The sequence below is a fragment of the Siphateles boraxobius genome, unplaced genomic scaffold (assembly GCF_051911475.1).
Source record: "Siphateles boraxobius isolate OS27281-9 unplaced genomic scaffold, OSU_SipBor_1 48, whole genome shotgun sequence".
NCBI classification, from domain to species: domain Eukaryota; kingdom Metazoa; phylum Chordata; class Actinopteri; order Cypriniformes; family Leuciscidae; genus Siphateles; species Siphateles boraxobius.
The window spans coordinates 8,291,012-8,307,932 of record NW_027509119.1 but is presented as its reverse complement, the minus strand read 5'-3'; the positions used below and the strand labels follow the sequence as shown (position 1 = coordinate 8,307,932).

General features: G+C 36.6%; 2 protein-coding genes across 2 annotated transcripts; both read right to left on the bottom strand.

Moving 5' to 3' along the window:
• Positions 1-617: 617 nt before the first annotated feature.
• On the bottom strand, positions 618-4,589 carry gabarapb (GABA(A) receptor-associated protein b). Its single transcript, XM_077201804.1, has 4 exons — positions 4,167-4,589; positions 2,859-2,937; positions 1,400-1,518; positions 618-1,323 (listed from the first exon to the last, which is right to left on the bottom strand). Exons 1-4 carry the CDS (start codon positions 4,254-4,256, stop codon positions 1,258-1,260), a joined length of 354 nt encoding a protein of 117 aa, XP_077057919.1. The 5' UTR covers positions 4,257-4,589; the 3' UTR covers positions 618-1,257.
• Positions 4,590-5,420: 831 nt separating this feature from the next.
• Positions 5,421-15,794, bottom strand: ctdnep1b (CTD nuclear envelope phosphatase 1b). The gene is made up of 7 exons (XM_077201802.1): positions 15,167-15,794; positions 12,882-12,948; positions 12,569-12,687; positions 8,812-9,000; positions 8,578-8,689; positions 6,751-6,835; positions 5,421-6,657 (listed from the first exon to the last, which is right to left on the bottom strand). Exons 1-7 carry the CDS (start codon positions 15,278-15,280, stop codon positions 6,597-6,599), a joined length of 747 nt encoding a protein of 248 aa, XP_077057917.1. The 5' UTR covers positions 15,281-15,794; the 3' UTR covers positions 5,421-6,596.
• Between the last annotated feature and the right edge of the window lie 1,127 nt (positions 15,795-16,921).

The window sequence follows — 16,921 nt, the reverse complement described above, 5'->3', positions numbered from 1 at the left end:
TTACATACAGTATGATTTTTTTAATAGTGTTCACCGCAAGTAATAGACTACATTGTAACCTGTTCAGAAATAAGTATAGAAATGGCTGCTATTTTGCATACGTTTATTTATAATTGCCAGGAAGAAAGAAAGACAGAGAGGGCAGAAAAAAAGGTTTAGGAATTAAAAGTCAGAAGGCCTATGTAGTTTCTTCATTCACTGTGACCTATACCTGTACTGGATGGCCAATTTCAAATGTATTTTCAAAAAACTAAATACTGTATTTGTATTTAAATAAATTTTTTCACACAGTATTTTGTATTTTTATTTAAATACATTTTTCCACACAGTATTTTTAAACACATTTCCATGTATTTATGCCCATCTTACCTTACTCAATCATTTGTCCTCTGACAACCAGGAAATCTGAATTTACTATTTACTGAATATATATATATATATATATATATATATATATAGAAAGGTAACGAGCAAGATCCTCTTTTATAATTGTGGACAGGCAGACTTATTATTTGCAATATTTAATTGTTGCACAGCTGTTTCCCTCTGAGCTTCCATATTAAGCATAACGCTTTGTTTACTTAACCAGATGGCAAGATAAAATGACGACAGACAAATTTTGCGTGCGTTTGGTTTATATGGTCTTCGACAAGGGTACCAGAAATACAGCTGAATACCGAGATAAGAAAAAAACAAAACTGCAAATAAAACTTGCACTTTAGATTTACAACTTAAAATAAATATACCTAGCTACATTTTTAGGTACAATAATCAAAGTAAATCAAAGTAACAACAGCATATTAGACTTAGCTGATAAGCGGATACACTTTAGAGCGAATTCTCAACTGACTGACCAGCGAGTGCTGGACTGCACATGCTAGTTAGAAACCATCTAGAAAGAGCAAACATTCGTTTATGGTCAGAAACATTAAAAATGAGCATGACTAGGAAACGAAAGCTGAAATCAATTCAAAATGTAACAGTATCAGTGACATTTTCATTGTATTAGAGCTAGTGCCTGACAGTTTTGTAAGACACCGTTTTGTAGGAATAACGTAAAATGGAAAAACTACTTCTTAGTAAATTCAAATAAACATCAGAAATTAAAGGATAAAAACATGAAAGGAGATATGATCGAATTAAAGCAAAAGTGCATCTGATACTTCAGTTCTGAGAGCTCTAGGCTGCCAGAATGACGTCTATATATTGTTTTAAAAGGAAGAGAGAGAGGAGGGTGAGGGTAATTTCCCTTTGGCTCTATTCTCCATACACACTCTCGTCACTGTAGGCGATGTAAAGGAAGAAGTCTTCTTCATGATGTTCCTGTGTGCGAGAACATGAAATTATCAGAGGAACATAATAAAACGACTTCGATATTGATGAGGAAAGAGTGAAATACCTGGTACAACTGGCCCATGGTGGCAGAGGTAGGGGGAATGACATTGTTTACGAAGAAGAAGAGAGCATCCTCGGCTCTCAGGTGGATTCGTTTTCGGATGAGAAAGTAAAACTGGCCCACTACAACAACAGATAAATCCATAATAAAAAACACTATAGAAAGAAAAACATACTTGACAGTGCCCCTATTATGCTTGATCAGATATTACCTTTCATGTAGTGTGCTATATGGCTGTTTGTGAACGTAAAAGATAAAGTTTTAAAGATTAAAGTGCACGATAAGTGGAGTTATTGTCTCCCAAAAGAATGAACCAATTCTGAACTGTTCAGAGTTGGCTCTTGAAAAGAGGAGTTTATAGAGACTGAATCCTTTATCGAACTGTTTCAGACACTGTGAGAAAAGAGGTGATGCTGCAGTGTATATTATGAGACAATTGCAGTGGTTTTTTTGACCTTGGATGCATGTAAACCTATTGTGGGAGACTCCAAGACAAAATTGGGAACCTTTAACCTCTGGGGTCCTTCATTTCAGAGTCACACTCAGGACCTTCGGGTCCAAATGGGCCGGAAGGGTGGGATTCATATTTATTAAAAGAAAATCATAATTTTTTTTTTCTTGTTTTTTATAATATTTTTTCTTTTCTTTTTTGGTGTTTTGAGAATTTTATGATTTATAATTAATATTTATGCAATAAATACGACCCATTTCCCCCCAGTTTGCCCCCCATTGAATATAATAGAAAATTATTTAAAAAATATATTTTTTTTTTATTTTTTTTAAAGCTGTATTTCATTTTAGAGTCAAGCCTAGACCTCATGAAAGCAATTTTTGAAATGAGATGGATGCCATCTGGTGAACAAACTGAGCATTTAAAATATGCAAAACACATATGAAATCTGAATTTATTGGTTTGTTTATGTATAAAAGTGTGTTTTTGTGTGTGTGTATGTGTGTGGATGTGGATGTGTCCGTTTTGCACTCTTGATGTTTTATAGATTCACCCCTTCACTGTTGTGTACTTTTTCTCTGGATCGTGGCTGATTTGTAGATTGTACGCACAAAAAAACTCGGTATTTTCACATTTTTGCCAATTTGCAATTGATTTCCTATCCGGGTCCATTTGGACCCGAAGGTCCTGTGTGTGACATTTTTTTTTTACAACCACTTAGATTATTCAAATCCTGTCCCCAATTTTTTTGGATGTTCATATACCAAGTACCAAAAAAGTCACCAAATTTCAGACCATTCCGACGAAGCTATGATTTAAAAAAAAAAAAACATTTAACTGCGTCGGGTCCATTTGGACCGAAGGACCCCAGAGGGTTAAAAATAGCATAATAGGGGCACTTTAATGAGTACTTTTGCTATGCCAACATAGAAAAGCTCAACAAAAATGTATCTTCTTTTCACAGCATTTTCTGAAGCAATTTAAAAAAAATTGAGACATAAAACGACTTACCCGTCAGGTCAGAGGGGACCAGGTATTTCTTCTTGTCTAGGTCACCTATTCTGGCTTTAGGAGCTTTTTCCACAATTACCTAGTACAGAATCAAATACAGAATCAAATCAACTTTTTTTAAGTGTAGGAATGGTAGAGTTGGTAGAGTTAACTAAGCATTATATGAAACTGAATGATGATTCACTTTCGATTGATTTTTGAAATGAAAAAAAACAGAGCAATTTTTTAACATGTGTTGAATAAAATCTATATATCTGGCACAATGTTGAACAAGCACACACAGAAATAAGCAGTGAGACTATAAAACATCTAGAATGCAAAAGATTCAATGACCAAGAACAGCCAATCTGTGAACTTTTTAAAAAAAGCTTAACCATTACAACGGAAAAAACAGACATTACATACAATTCTAGCAAGAAACAGGACATTAGAGCTGTAAAACGTTATGTTGTGTACAATACTAGAGCTACTTTTATAGTCGATGTTGATTTTATAATTATCAGTCATATTTGGGCACTTAAAACAATTGATTCATTTGAACCTGATATAAAATGACTCGCACACTTTTTTATATGCAACAAAACACCACCTTATTTTGGTTGTAAGTGAACAAAACAAAAGGAATACAATTAAATCAATATTAAAATTATTTCAAAATTGAATCTTTAGAGGATTGCTTGTTTTGTTGTTTTACTGGCTTGGTTATAAGGTAAACAAAGTCAACCTTCTGAATGTAAACATGTTGACTGTAAAGGCCATCGAGGCTATTTTAAGATTCACCACTTCAACGTGGTCCTTAAAATGTATTATTTTACACATAAACAAAATTTAAATAAGTTCATACACACCGCATTACACTTCATTTAGGCTAGTTCAATCTTTTAATAAAGCCTTGCGGATTAAAGCAGATGAGACCACAAAAACAAAATGAGCTGAATGAGTGTTGAATTGTTCGCCTTTCAAAGAAGATTTGAAAAAAGTGATTTGATTTCTATAACCGTTCAAATACGCTATTAACAAGCATAACATAACTATTTATTTTAATAATAACAATAAAGAATTTTAGATGATACATCAACGTGGCCTTCAGCAGTTTCGCCATTCACGTGCTACTTAAGCTAAAGCTGCTTTTGTTCGTGTAACTTATGCTTAGAAAGAACGAATAAACACAAGATGAGTTTGTTTTGTCACGGACGAACCGTTCAAATAATGTATATCACTCACGCCTTTCACGTTTTACTGGTTTATTGTGGTTCCCTAGAACGCGAGCTTCTGTTTACACATTTCAAACGATACAAATCGACTTACAGGAACCCTGTCTGGATATTTCTTCCTGATTTTCTCTCCCTCTGATCGCCTCTTCTCAAAAGGATGCTCTTCTTTGTATTGAAACTTCATGGTTACTAAAGGAAGAGTAACTGTGTCTCAGAAACACACAGAAGTGTAAGAAATGTGACCAAGGCTTCTTCTCTCATACACAGCTAGTGCCTTTCCTTCTGCGCATTAATACGGGCACACAATATTTACATTATTTTTGTCAACTCAAACTCGTATTTTTCTGAAAACCACGCATCCTGAAAAAAACTGATATTTAAAGTATTTGCCGCAAGGCTTATTGAAGTTACTCGATTGTTACTTAAGTGTTTTCTGACATTTCGTTATTGCAATACCGTTATTTGTAAGGTCGGAACTACTTTCTCGGTTGTACACACTGTAGAATTGTCAAGCGGTGCTCCGGTCAGTCATATGACTATACTGCCCTCACTTCCGGTATTCAAAGTGACGCAGAGGTGTTTAATAAGAGGCTTGTTCGACTTGAACCGGCGCTGCACAGACCGATCGGTTGATGACATCAAAGTACCGCGAGAGCGATTAGAGAGCAGACGGCTCCTTATGCTTTTGAATCGCTCTCGCGGTACTTTGATGTCATCAACCGATCGGTCTGCGCAGCGCCGGTTCAAGTCGAACAAGCCTAAGAGCAAATATGCAAACGGTAATTTATTAATGAATTAATAAAAAAATAAACAATTTTTATTAATCGATCTCAACGTCAGCAAACTGTTCTCTTTGCTTGTAAAAAGTTAACATAAAAAAAGTCATACTGTACACGGAAACAGCATTATTACACTGCAAACATATATAATCGGCTTTTGTCTTGTCCCGTAAAAATACTTAAATTCCCTCAAACAATTTAATCAAGTTTATGCTTAAAACAAGAAAACAAAATGGCAGTCAAGTAGGCCTATAGTGACAAAAAATTCTATTAGTACACAATTTGAATTATCTCTGTTATATATTATATAAATCATGGCCAGTGATTTGTGATTAAAATGGTAGACCATTAAAAGACCACAACATTTCTTACCATTTTTTCTTATTTTGCCTAGGAGAGAGTGAGCGTGAGTGTGTGTACACACATACACTATTTATATATATTTGTATAAAAACTTTTTTAAAGTTTTTTTTTTCTGCAGCAAAAGGGTAGAAGACATTTGTTGCCTAATTCCAAAATTTTGCAGAGTATACTATTAATAAGACAGTAAAAGGAAACTGATCCCAGAGTATGAGATAGTGACACGTTTTTATTAGTAACGTGCACAGGTCTATGGACTCCTTGTGTCCCAGGAAGCTGCCTTGAGACTTAAGTGTTTGATTGATGAGAACAGAATTGACATTATCTGACAGGTGCACAGAGAAACCAACAAGGCCTTGAGTAAAAAAAAAAAAGGTGTCTGTTGCTCAGTCAGCTCTTCAATACAACAAAGTACAAGTTTTATAAATTCAAGTCTTGTCATTATTACATTTTTCAGGAAAGATTTTTTTTTTTAAAAGGCGCCCAAGTGGTAGGATTTCATAACCAACCAAATACATTCTTGTAGAGAAGATTAGAGCAGAAAGGCTTAAAATCTGTCGTTTAGCTTCTTTAAAGCACATAATCTATTACATCCTCCCTGATAATCATGATCAATTCATTTACTGCCAAAAAATAAATCAGGATGACAATTGACCAGAATAAAAAAAATAAAAAATTAAGAATTTGCTGCAGAATATGGATAATACTATCTTCCACATTCTGAATTTGGACAGGTCTACCATACAGAAGTCGTTAAAACCCATGTTTTCCAAAACAGTACCTCAATAATAGCATACACAACCCTACAACAATAACCCCCAACTGTTCTGACTCATCAATAGTTTTTCCAGTGAACTCTATCAGATGTGCAGAGTGTCTGTGGCTTTTTTTAGCCAGTCTGTTTCGTAGATCTCCGTTTGCGCCACCTTTAGAAGTGAGGTATGACGTCCCAAACTGGAATTTTAGACGCAAGTCATGAAATGGTTTGTTTTCATCTTGCTTCAGTATCCAGTCACTCCATATCTTCAAATAATTAAAAAGAAAAACAGCAGATGTCCTCATACACACATAGCACAAACATAACTCGCATACGATCAGCATAGGTAGAACTGTAAGGCAGAGACTCCATTCTGAAGAAGGGGAAAAAAACGTAGGCAAAAAAGCTTCCTGAAACATCCTAAAGTTTGCCTTTTCTATCCCCTTTGAGTTCAGGATTGACTCTCCTCCTGATAGACCTCATGTAAGGCCGTTTTTGGAAGGCGATGAGCCAAGAGTCGAGGGAGAATGATCAGGCGGATGTCAGATAGGGAAGCAGTTCGACAAAACGAAAGAAAAAAAAGAAGAAAAAAAAAGAACAGACTTGAAGAAAGCCCTCGGTCAGATGATCACCAGAGTCGATGCTGGTGGAGATTTCTGCTCAGGACGGACCGTACGTCTGCGGTGAACCTGAAGAGGGAACACAAAATGAAGTGGTGCTATAAGATTTCAAGTCAACAGCATAAAAATTGTACCATGTTTTAGTTACTTTAAGATCCTCACCTTAGTGCATCCAGCATGGGCAGCAGGTTAAGAAGTGCTGTGTCACTGGGGTCACTAAACCATGACTTTATAGGTATTGCATTATCTATGGGTCAGAATAAATAAATGTAGATAACAATTACACATTCAAACCAAACACGTTCTGGAGGAAAACCACTTTTTCATCAGTAGACCTTTTATAATAAATTGGTCATTCGATAAAAAATGGGCTTTCAAGAAAACTTGGATGTCTATTCGGTAGAAAGGTGAAATGATTTCTGAAATCGGTGCTACTTGAGAAAACATAGAAAAAAGGCTGTTATCTTGCCTTTTGCCAAATAGGGTGGAAAATTTAAATTGAACAGGTAGGAAATGGGTAATAACAAGTAGGAAAACACCCATAATGCAGTGGGCATGTTATCGTCAAAGGCCACTCCAAGTCTGCTATTGCATAGGCCTGACCAGTCAAATACTGCTTTGCTTGAGTAGGAAATACTTCTTAGCAAACTTTTAGACACAACAGTTTTGACTTGTATTGTTCCTGGGTGCAAGAATGCAAATAAAAAGTTATTTTCTGTTTCCAGTGAAGGATCCAGAGTGTTGTAGGCAGAAGCTAAAGGGTGCAAAGAATAGCAAATATGGAGACGACGGGACACTGCAACGGAAAATCTGAAAAACCTCTGTGTTTGTAGTCTACATTTTAAACTGAATGACAATGAACAGAGTGTTTTAGATGAAACTGGGGGAAAAAACGAAAGAAACGGCCATTTCATCCGTTCATTTGGAAGAAGAGGAACGGGGAGCACCTTCTGCCAAACCAACCGGCATGTAGGCTGTTGCCATAGTTTTTTTTACAATAATACTGTTTAAAGAGTAGATGAAGTACTATACATTTTTCAGTGATGAACCTACCCTTACAATAACAGTTGTGTTAATAATCCTCTGTCGATCTGACTCTCATTGGGCGGGGATAAAAAAACGTGGAAGTATAATCTTTAGTTTTCACGAAAGCCCTGGAGCTGACAAATAAACTGGAATTTCTCAGTCCAGTTAACACAGAGAGAAAGAAAAACACTCTTCATTTATATATACTACCGTCATTGTACCAATACAAAGCGGGTTGAAAATCAGCAAACATACATTTTAATCTATATCTATACATTTGTGACTAAATGTGCGGTTACATTTATCATTGTTGGTCACATGGACTCGCTGCACTGACCAACAGAAATCTGCTCGGTTTGAAAGTGACTTCATACATCGCTACACTATTGACAATGGCAACAGACAATGGACCCTTTTTGTCAATGAACTTTCTCTCATGTGACAACCAAAAAACATCACAGAGCAGTAAAATGTGTTTTATTCAAGACCAAGCTATTCATTTATTGATCAGTTCTTTCTAAAGTGATGTTTAAATTGGTATTGACTGACTGCTGTTTTTCTATTTAGTCATTTACTTTGCATCCTAAAGTTCAGATGTTCATTATATGCATGATCAATTTCAACATCAAAAGTCAACTTTATAATTTACTTCCATAATGTGATGCATTGCAGAGTAAAATTCATAAAACAAATTGTTGGAATTGTTGGAATTCTAAAAGTTTTCAGTATATAACTATATAATATGATATATAAATCCTATATGTGATATTAAATACTGTTTTTTCATATGGCATACATTACTGTGACGCTGAACATGCTTAACAAGGTGAGGCTGAAATGGCCTAAAGTACACAACCACAGATATCATGCAGTGAGACCAGCTGGGCAACAAGTTACAAGTTAATCCTGCAAAGGAACCAGTGCAAACTAAAGCGCGTTGTTGAAATCACGTTATAGTCTTACCTGGATGACTGCGATATGCCCCTGGCGAGTTGTCAAGAATGACTACACTTGATAAGTCATCATGTACAACGGACAGGTCTTTAATATAACTACCTGAATCCAGTGTACAGTGCTGCACAAGATAAAGAAATGGAGAGTATTGTTGAAATATATCCTTGACTAATTTCTGCCTTTTCCATATTTCTCATAGGAAAGGTTTAAGAACAATGAAATGTAAAGAGTTTCAGTGATTACCTGTCTGTAGTATCTTCTTTTTAGGATTCCCTTGTTGTTATCCAGCTTATCAGCTACTGCAGAGCCATAGATCTCCATACTAGCAGTGAACACTACTAACTCATACCACTGACTGACCACCTCTAAGAAGAAGTCGACATGCGGCCTTTTATGTACAAAGAATCTGACTGGGTGTTTGTCTATTACCACCTGAAAAAAATGACAGTTGTCATGAGAAAATGAAAGAGACATTTGGGTGAAAATCACAGTGATTCATGATTAATCGAGAAGGGCTGTACAGGGCAACCTACATGTCACGAAAAATTGTTCTGCCCGATGAAAACTTACCACAGCAACACGTGTGTAAGACTGACTTGTTTGTTTGTATGATGTGAGAGTTGGTTGTGTGCAAACTTTTTTTCCCACTCGTATGCGCTGCAGCTTTCATGGTGATGAAACGAGAGCCATTTCATGCAGATCACGTTATATAAATAAATTCGCGCAACGAAGTAGCTACTGCTTAAAGTTTACAGACACAGAGTGATAAACAAACAGGCATGACTGAGAAACAGCACAGAACACATTAAGTGCAAAGCCTTGTTTAATTTGAAACCTTTTGCACCTCAGATGTGCTTATAGTTCACATGCTTGCAGTTTTACTATTTTCTGAAATGATAGGGAGATTTTTGGAAAAATAAATACTCTAAGGCTGTGTGTCCACCAAAGCGTTTTTAGCCGGCTGAAAACGCTAGACGCTCTGCTGAAAACGCCTAGCTGTGGGCGCTTGAGAGCGTTTTGGCAGCGCTGCGTTTTTTCAGTTGAGACGATTCGTTGCTATGATACAGAATAACCGCAGAAATAACTGATTTTGCAGATAATTTTGTTTCATACAAAAAAATTATTTTTCATCCATTTTGTTCGGTTAGCTCTGCTGGTTGACGTCGTCATACATAAAGAATGTTGTGACAGTTGGTCGTGTGGTATTTGTCCCGCCCCTCCTCCACAGTGATTGGATGGCTGTGTAAAAGTGACAGTGATGCCTACAGCGTTTTTTTGACAGCATTTTACCCAAAGTTAAACATTTTTCAACTCTCGGCGACCAGTAAAAAACGCTGGGCGCTCAGCGCTTGAGCGTTAAATACACGCTCAGCGCCTCGTTACGCTCATGGCGTTTAAAAAATGCGGCGCTCCCATTGAAAAACAATTCGAATTTTACACCAGGAGCTTGAAAAAACGCTTTTGTGGACACACGGCCTAACCAACAAAAAGTAGTAGTTTGACAGAATCTTTTGTCTTAATGGCTCTGTTTACACCTGGTATTAAGATGCATTTTGGTCAATCGGATCACAAGTGGACGACACTAAATACAGGTGTAAATGGGCTCTAAATGGTTTGAGCTTGTCCACTTTCGACCACTTCCAGAGGTAGTGGAAAACACATTAGACCGGATTGCTTTCGTAGTGTAAACATGTGGTCGAATGTGTTTGAACAGCCACAAAAGACAGTCTACTCTCATCCTACTGACCTAATGTGTAAACATATGGGAAGCGCACTAGACAGACAGGATTTAAACTTTGTTGGCTGGAGACCCAAGACGAAAAACATACCAAGCACAATGTTCTCTCATCATTCCTGATTTCTAACACACACTCAGTGTTCGACATGTTCTTGTGGCTGTCAGAGCAGAAAACGAAAGCTGATGCTCTCCGGATGTTTTTCAATCATCCCTGGTCGCGTTCATATGTAAATTGCACAAGCTTAGTTTGTCCATTAGATCGAAAGGTCTGGAGAAGAAAAAAGAAAAAGAAAACAACTATATTTACCCGCCCATAGACCCTCCCCCTCGGAGAAATCAGGACAGAAGGGGTTGAAAGTGAAGAAGGAGACGGATTAAAACACCAGGTGTAAATCGAACGCGTCTCCCTCGTCTACTTGTGATCTGATTGACCAAAAACGCATCTTAATACCAAGTGTAAACAGGGCCTATGTCAAGCATGTAATGCTGTAGCGATAACCGCAAAATTGTAATACCACGATACTGACAAGCCAACCGCAGAAGAATGCAAGCAACCGTTATGTTCACATGTCATTCTTGTTTTACACTTCATGCATTTGTCATGAATGTTAAACAAGTTAATAAAAATAACAAGAGTGACGAATGTATTTTTTTTTTATTGAAAGGACATGTTCGGTATTTTACACTTAAAGCCCTGTTTTAAGATCGTTTCTGATGAAATAGAACGGTTAAGATAGAAATTTGGACAAATGCTGCTGTCCCGAGATTTTTAGGTTTCTGTGTTAGCACCCCCCACCTCCACAATGGTTTCATAGGGGCACTGGAACAATCATTCATAAAACACATTAAACTTTAGTTTACAAAGACGTGAAACTCAGCGAGTGGTCTGGGGTGTTCACTGATATGCTCACACAAAAATCGCTGCAAAAGATGCTTTCCAACAGGTTTTATCGTAGTTTTTGTTCAACTCCATTGACTTGTATTGGATGTTCTGTGAGGTACGGTATTACTCCGCCGCCGGAAACGGAAATGGGGTTGTTTGTATTCTTTATGTAGTCTTATGCAGTCGCGGTATCGTAGGCTACACTATCCAAACATTGGCAAAGGTGCATTATCTCCACTAACCGGGCTGGAGTGTCTATTATTCAAGCTCTCAACGGAAGAATGTACGGGTGTGAGGCGTTGGAAAAATAGGTCCACAGTTTTACAACGAATGGTAAAACACCTGTTGGAAAGCATCTTTTACAGCGATTTTTGCGTGAGCATATCAGCGAACACCCCAGACCACTCAGTGAGTTTCACGTCTTTGTAAACTAAAGTTTAATGCGTTTTATGAATGATATTGTTCCAGTACAGACAGCAAGTGAGAGAGATCGACTGACCGTGTGCGATTACCTGCGTCTTTCCTTCTTCAGATGAAAAAATGTGTGTATTTCACAAAATTTAATAAATATATTAGGAATTCAGATATATTATGTAAATATACTGAAGTATAATAGTGCAATATATATCGCAGTTAATAATTTTCCTGGGAAAATATGCTCATGAAAAATGGGCTCTTTGTTAAGTATAGTTTATGAGACTTCTGTTCATATTTATTTCATTTACTTTGCTCCATAAACTCAAAAACAACAGAATAAATGATCACCCACCCCTAAACAGTGATTTGGTGATTGATAACATAATTAGCATACATATATAGCATGCATGATGAACTATGGTTGTTTTCAGTAATGCCAACAGGCGTTTCATACTTGTGCTATAATTGTGTGGCCTGTGCTATAAAACTATCAACATCTGTAGCACCAGCGACAGCAATATCATAGCAATGTTCAAAAAAGTTAACGTACAGCCTTGATAATAATTAAAATATAATAATAATTTTTATTATTATAGACTATGTTATACTTTAACATTTAATAGTTTTTTATCATTTTAATAAATATTATAATTATTTTACTTTTATAATATAAAAAATAGTATTTATGATTTTAATAGTTTTTAATTTAATTAAAAAATATATCTTTAATATAAGAAAAATCTTTATTTTGTAAGAGCAACAAAGAGCAGCTGCTAGATAATGAACTATTTTAGAGCTAAGCATAACTAGAAAAACTTAACGGTAAATAGAAATTTCCATGAATTTCCCTGGCCTGGAATCTCAATACCTGAAATTTCTAGGTTTTTAATGAGCGTTGGTCTATAGATGTGCATTTTTAGTGCAGTTTTAACGTACTCTGTAACAAAAATGTTTCATCTTACTTTGAGGATGAAGTCTGGCGGTGTGCCAGGCCGTACTGTAGGTCTGAGGACTCCATCGTGGTGCGAATGGATCAATGTCTCGTCAAGATCTAAAACTAGGATCTTTCGCTTCACGGTGTCTGAACATGAATACAAACACAAATTGACAGGTCAGTCAACATATATGAAAAGACATAACACAAACACAACACCGTCTCAATTTAGCTGTCGTAAAGAAAAGTAACACTCAGATTGGGCATGTTAAATCTCACCGGCAGCTTTGTGTTGTCATAATAATAACGTCTAACTTGAGGAGAAGAAAAGATGTACTCACTGAGTCGGTTTCTGGAAACGGGGGACAATGCTAAAATGTCATATCGCACCGTTTGATACTGGATTATCTAGAACAGGAAGACGACAAAACAGGAAACAGCCACTTCAGTACAGCACAGCGCATGACACATGTACAATGCAGCAGAGGACATTGTGTGCACACCTTTTACAGTTTATTTAGCAAGATATAATGGTTTTAATTAAACATTTAGGCCTACATTTATTAACTCTGAACTTTTCAGAAGTCACTAGTTTCTAACGACAAGTGAATGAAGACCATTTAAACATCACATGAAAGCACAGTAAAAAAATCTTGTCTAAAACTGCTGAAGGAGGTGGAACTTTACATTATACAGATTTTTTTTTTTAAAGTACAGTAACTTTAAAAATACAGGACCATTCCAAGAACTACTGTTGACCATCTATCTATCCAATATTTGTTTATCTATCCATACATACATCCATCTATCTATCCAATCCAATCCAATCCATTCATCCATCCATCCATCTCATATTTTTATGATTCAAGATTGGCAAACAATAATAATAATAAAATAAATATATAGATAAAGAAATAATCATATTCATGATATATAATCAATATTGGTTGATCCTTAAAATTCACTATAGAAATCTCCATGGCTAATATGTTATTAAAAACACGTCTAGGCCAAGAAATGGACAATTAAGCCGATAATACAGGGTTTCAGTGCCCGTGAGAACCCTAAATTAGTCCAAATTATCTAAGAGGTGTCCTGAATAACTGGTGAATTAGCCGCTTACTCGAGTACGCAACCTTCAGGAATTGAACTGAGCTCAAACTCAGATCACTGTCTCTTTAAGAGGTCCGAGACCCTCTGCTTCAGTCCAGCACTCACCACAATGTGGATACTCTTCCTCTCTTTCTCCAAATCCCTCTCTTCTGAGCTATCTTTAGCTCTCCCAGCTGTCTAAAAGTGTCAGAGGAACTTCGGAGAGAACAGCCGAGCGAAACTGCCAGGGTGACTTTGAAAAGGGGGCTGTTTTTTCCCAACTTGCATTAGGCCTCAATAAGGATTCATTCATAATGTCAGGTCAAGTTGAACCGACCCGATGCTTGCACGACTGTAAAGCATGTTCAGAGAAGTGTCCGCTACCCCGGCACCTATATCAGCGTCCCAGACGAGTAATACTTCTATAATTGCGTCTTAATGATCATCTTAAAGATTATTATACAACTGGCTCGCCAAAGCCTGTTGTGCACAGGGGGATTACAGCCTGTTTTCCTAGTCTAAGTGTTTACATACTCTGAGCTAAAGCATGTGACTCATTTATCAGCTACTGGATATTCACATATTATTATTAATATTATTTGTATAGTATGTTATAAACTATGAATCCTCTATTTTTATAAATATTATTAAAAATTGTTTTTGAGTTAGCCATCTTTCCCTGATCATTATTGCTTTAGGCTCACTGTAAAATATCATATACATTTTAGTTTAAGGTTCTTTCTCTTACATTTATTTTAATTCGTAATTTCATTTAAGTTTTTCCATCAAATATTTATATATTATTTAAGCTTTATTTCAATGAACGTATGCTTTTAGTAAAAACAATAACACTGGTTGCAAAAAATTAAAATTATATAAAATGAAAACAACAAATTTTGGTGTTTGCACTTATCTCCCCTGATCAATATTGCTTAAGATGCATAGTGAAATGTCTTATTTTACACTAATGGTACTGTACATGTTTGGCTGTTTATTAAAGTAAAGTGTCGCATTTACCAATTTAAGGAGTTGTTACATCTGTTGTCATTAGTTTGTGTCAGTGTGTTAAATGGAATCAGTGTAACACGTTATTCTTCATAACCAGCAAACAAGTTGTGCAGTTACCAACTAAATAAACTGTCTTAATGGACATGTGTCTCTCTAATGAATCACTGACCACTTGCACAGAATAAACATGGGTAACACTTTATTTGAATGTGTCCCTGTTACTGTGTAATTGCACATTTAAGCACTGAGTAGTTAACTACATGTACTTACTATAGGATTAGCTGCATGTAATTATGCCTAATTTATAGTTACTATAGTAAATGCATGTAACGTGTAACAAGGACACATTGAAATAGTGTTGCCTAAACATGAAATATGCTACTTTATTAACATCTAGGAGATGGAGAATGATTATCAAACCTGTATGTTTCCAAACAGGTGTCTGCTTTCCCTTCAGACACCTGCATGAAAAGTCCAGTGCCATGTCATGAAACAAAAGTTGCTCAAACATGAAAAGGACACTAACCGTTCGTATGTGCTTCCTGAGGATGTATAAAAAGAAGCTCCACAGCCTGGATGTCACGCCGAGGAAAGTGCGCACACCGAGCAGACATTGGCGGGTCTTTAGCATGTCAACCATAACACCAGAGTCCGTGAGGTGTGATTCACACCGCTGACAAGAGCAACACAACACACCTGTGGAAATAAGATCCTGCCAACCATTCACAACTTCTCACCTCACGCGTCTTGGTATTATTCAAATAAACGAGTGAAGGTTGCCAAAGTGCAGCGTTTACAAAGAAAGTGCGTGGGTTAAAAATCACTTGGTGAATGTCTTTATCTTTAGAGAGGTAGTTTCTCTGTCCGGCTCCTTCAAATGCTCGCTGGCTAAGATGGACAAACAAACTGGAGTGTCGAACAAATGTCTCCGTTCTGCCAAAAGCCACGAGAAGTGCGACTGTCCATCTGCTGCAACATTAAAACCAATATGCGTATCCCGCTTCTTTTTGATAATCTTTGAGAAAGCGAAAAGAAATTTCGTAAAAAAAATCGAAAAAGCGTACCATTTCTCAGCGCCGAGAACAGTTTAAAGCCAATACGGTAGAGCAACACGGGCCACCATCGCTTCCCTGACGTCACTTCCGCGAAGAGACATTAAAGTTTGTGCTCACGTGGCCGCGGCGTTTTTCAAAACGACTTTTGAGTTCCCATTCAGTGTTCACCAGTGAGAGTTCAAACCATAGGAAGCTTCCACAATTTCTTGTCATATGACAGTGGTGAAGTAAGAAACAAGTCCTTGTTTTTGGTGATATTAAATTATTAAAATGAACAAACAAAATATTTAGCGTAGTGATGAGATTTCAATTCATCCCAATTGCGCGAATCTTTTGAATTAGCTGACCAAAAGATTACTTCGGAAGCCCTTTAAAGTCACCATGAAAATTAAAATGTAAATAATCCATGCACATCCATTTTTTTAATTCGTATGCATCAATATTTAATCAAAATAACTTCCCCCTCCCTCTTGCAGCAACATCTACTGTTGCGAGGGCGGGGCAACCTGTCGCTCACATGAGATCGACCAATAGCAAACCACAACTATCCAACCATCCAATCAAATCACCATGACAATATTAAGCCCCTCCCTACATTATTTTCTTGTTCGAGAAGCCGTTTCATGCCGACTTCAAGTAGTTATGTTACATTGTTATACCAGTAGTTGGTGACAAGCTAGTGTCTTTTCTGTTATCAGTGTCACTCACTAACTTAATTGATTTGTTATATTTCACAGGCAAAAAACACCCAGTGTCTATTGTCAGTGTAATGATGTATGAAGCACAACTCATACAGAAATCACTTTCCAAACAAGCAGCTTTCTTTTGGTCAACTCACACATCAGATCTACTAAACGTAAGCTCGAGCATGTTCATTTGACACGCGAGAATCAATATCAATGTTTAAATGTGAATAAAAGCCTAAATGTAATCTGTTCATCATATAAAGCGACCGTGTCTCTTCAGAAAATTTGGACTAAACCACTCAATTCATATTGATTAGTTTTACGATCTATTTATGAACTATTTGAAGCGTCAAATAGTGGTAGTTGCGTTGCTGTCAATGGAGGGACAGAAAGATCTCAGATTTCATCGAAAACATCTTCATTTGTGTTCAGAAGATGAATGAAAGTCTTATGGGTTTAGAACAACATGAGGGTGAGTAATTAATGACAGAATTTAAATTTTTGGGTGAACTAACCCTTTAATAACACTGTTCAACAAAG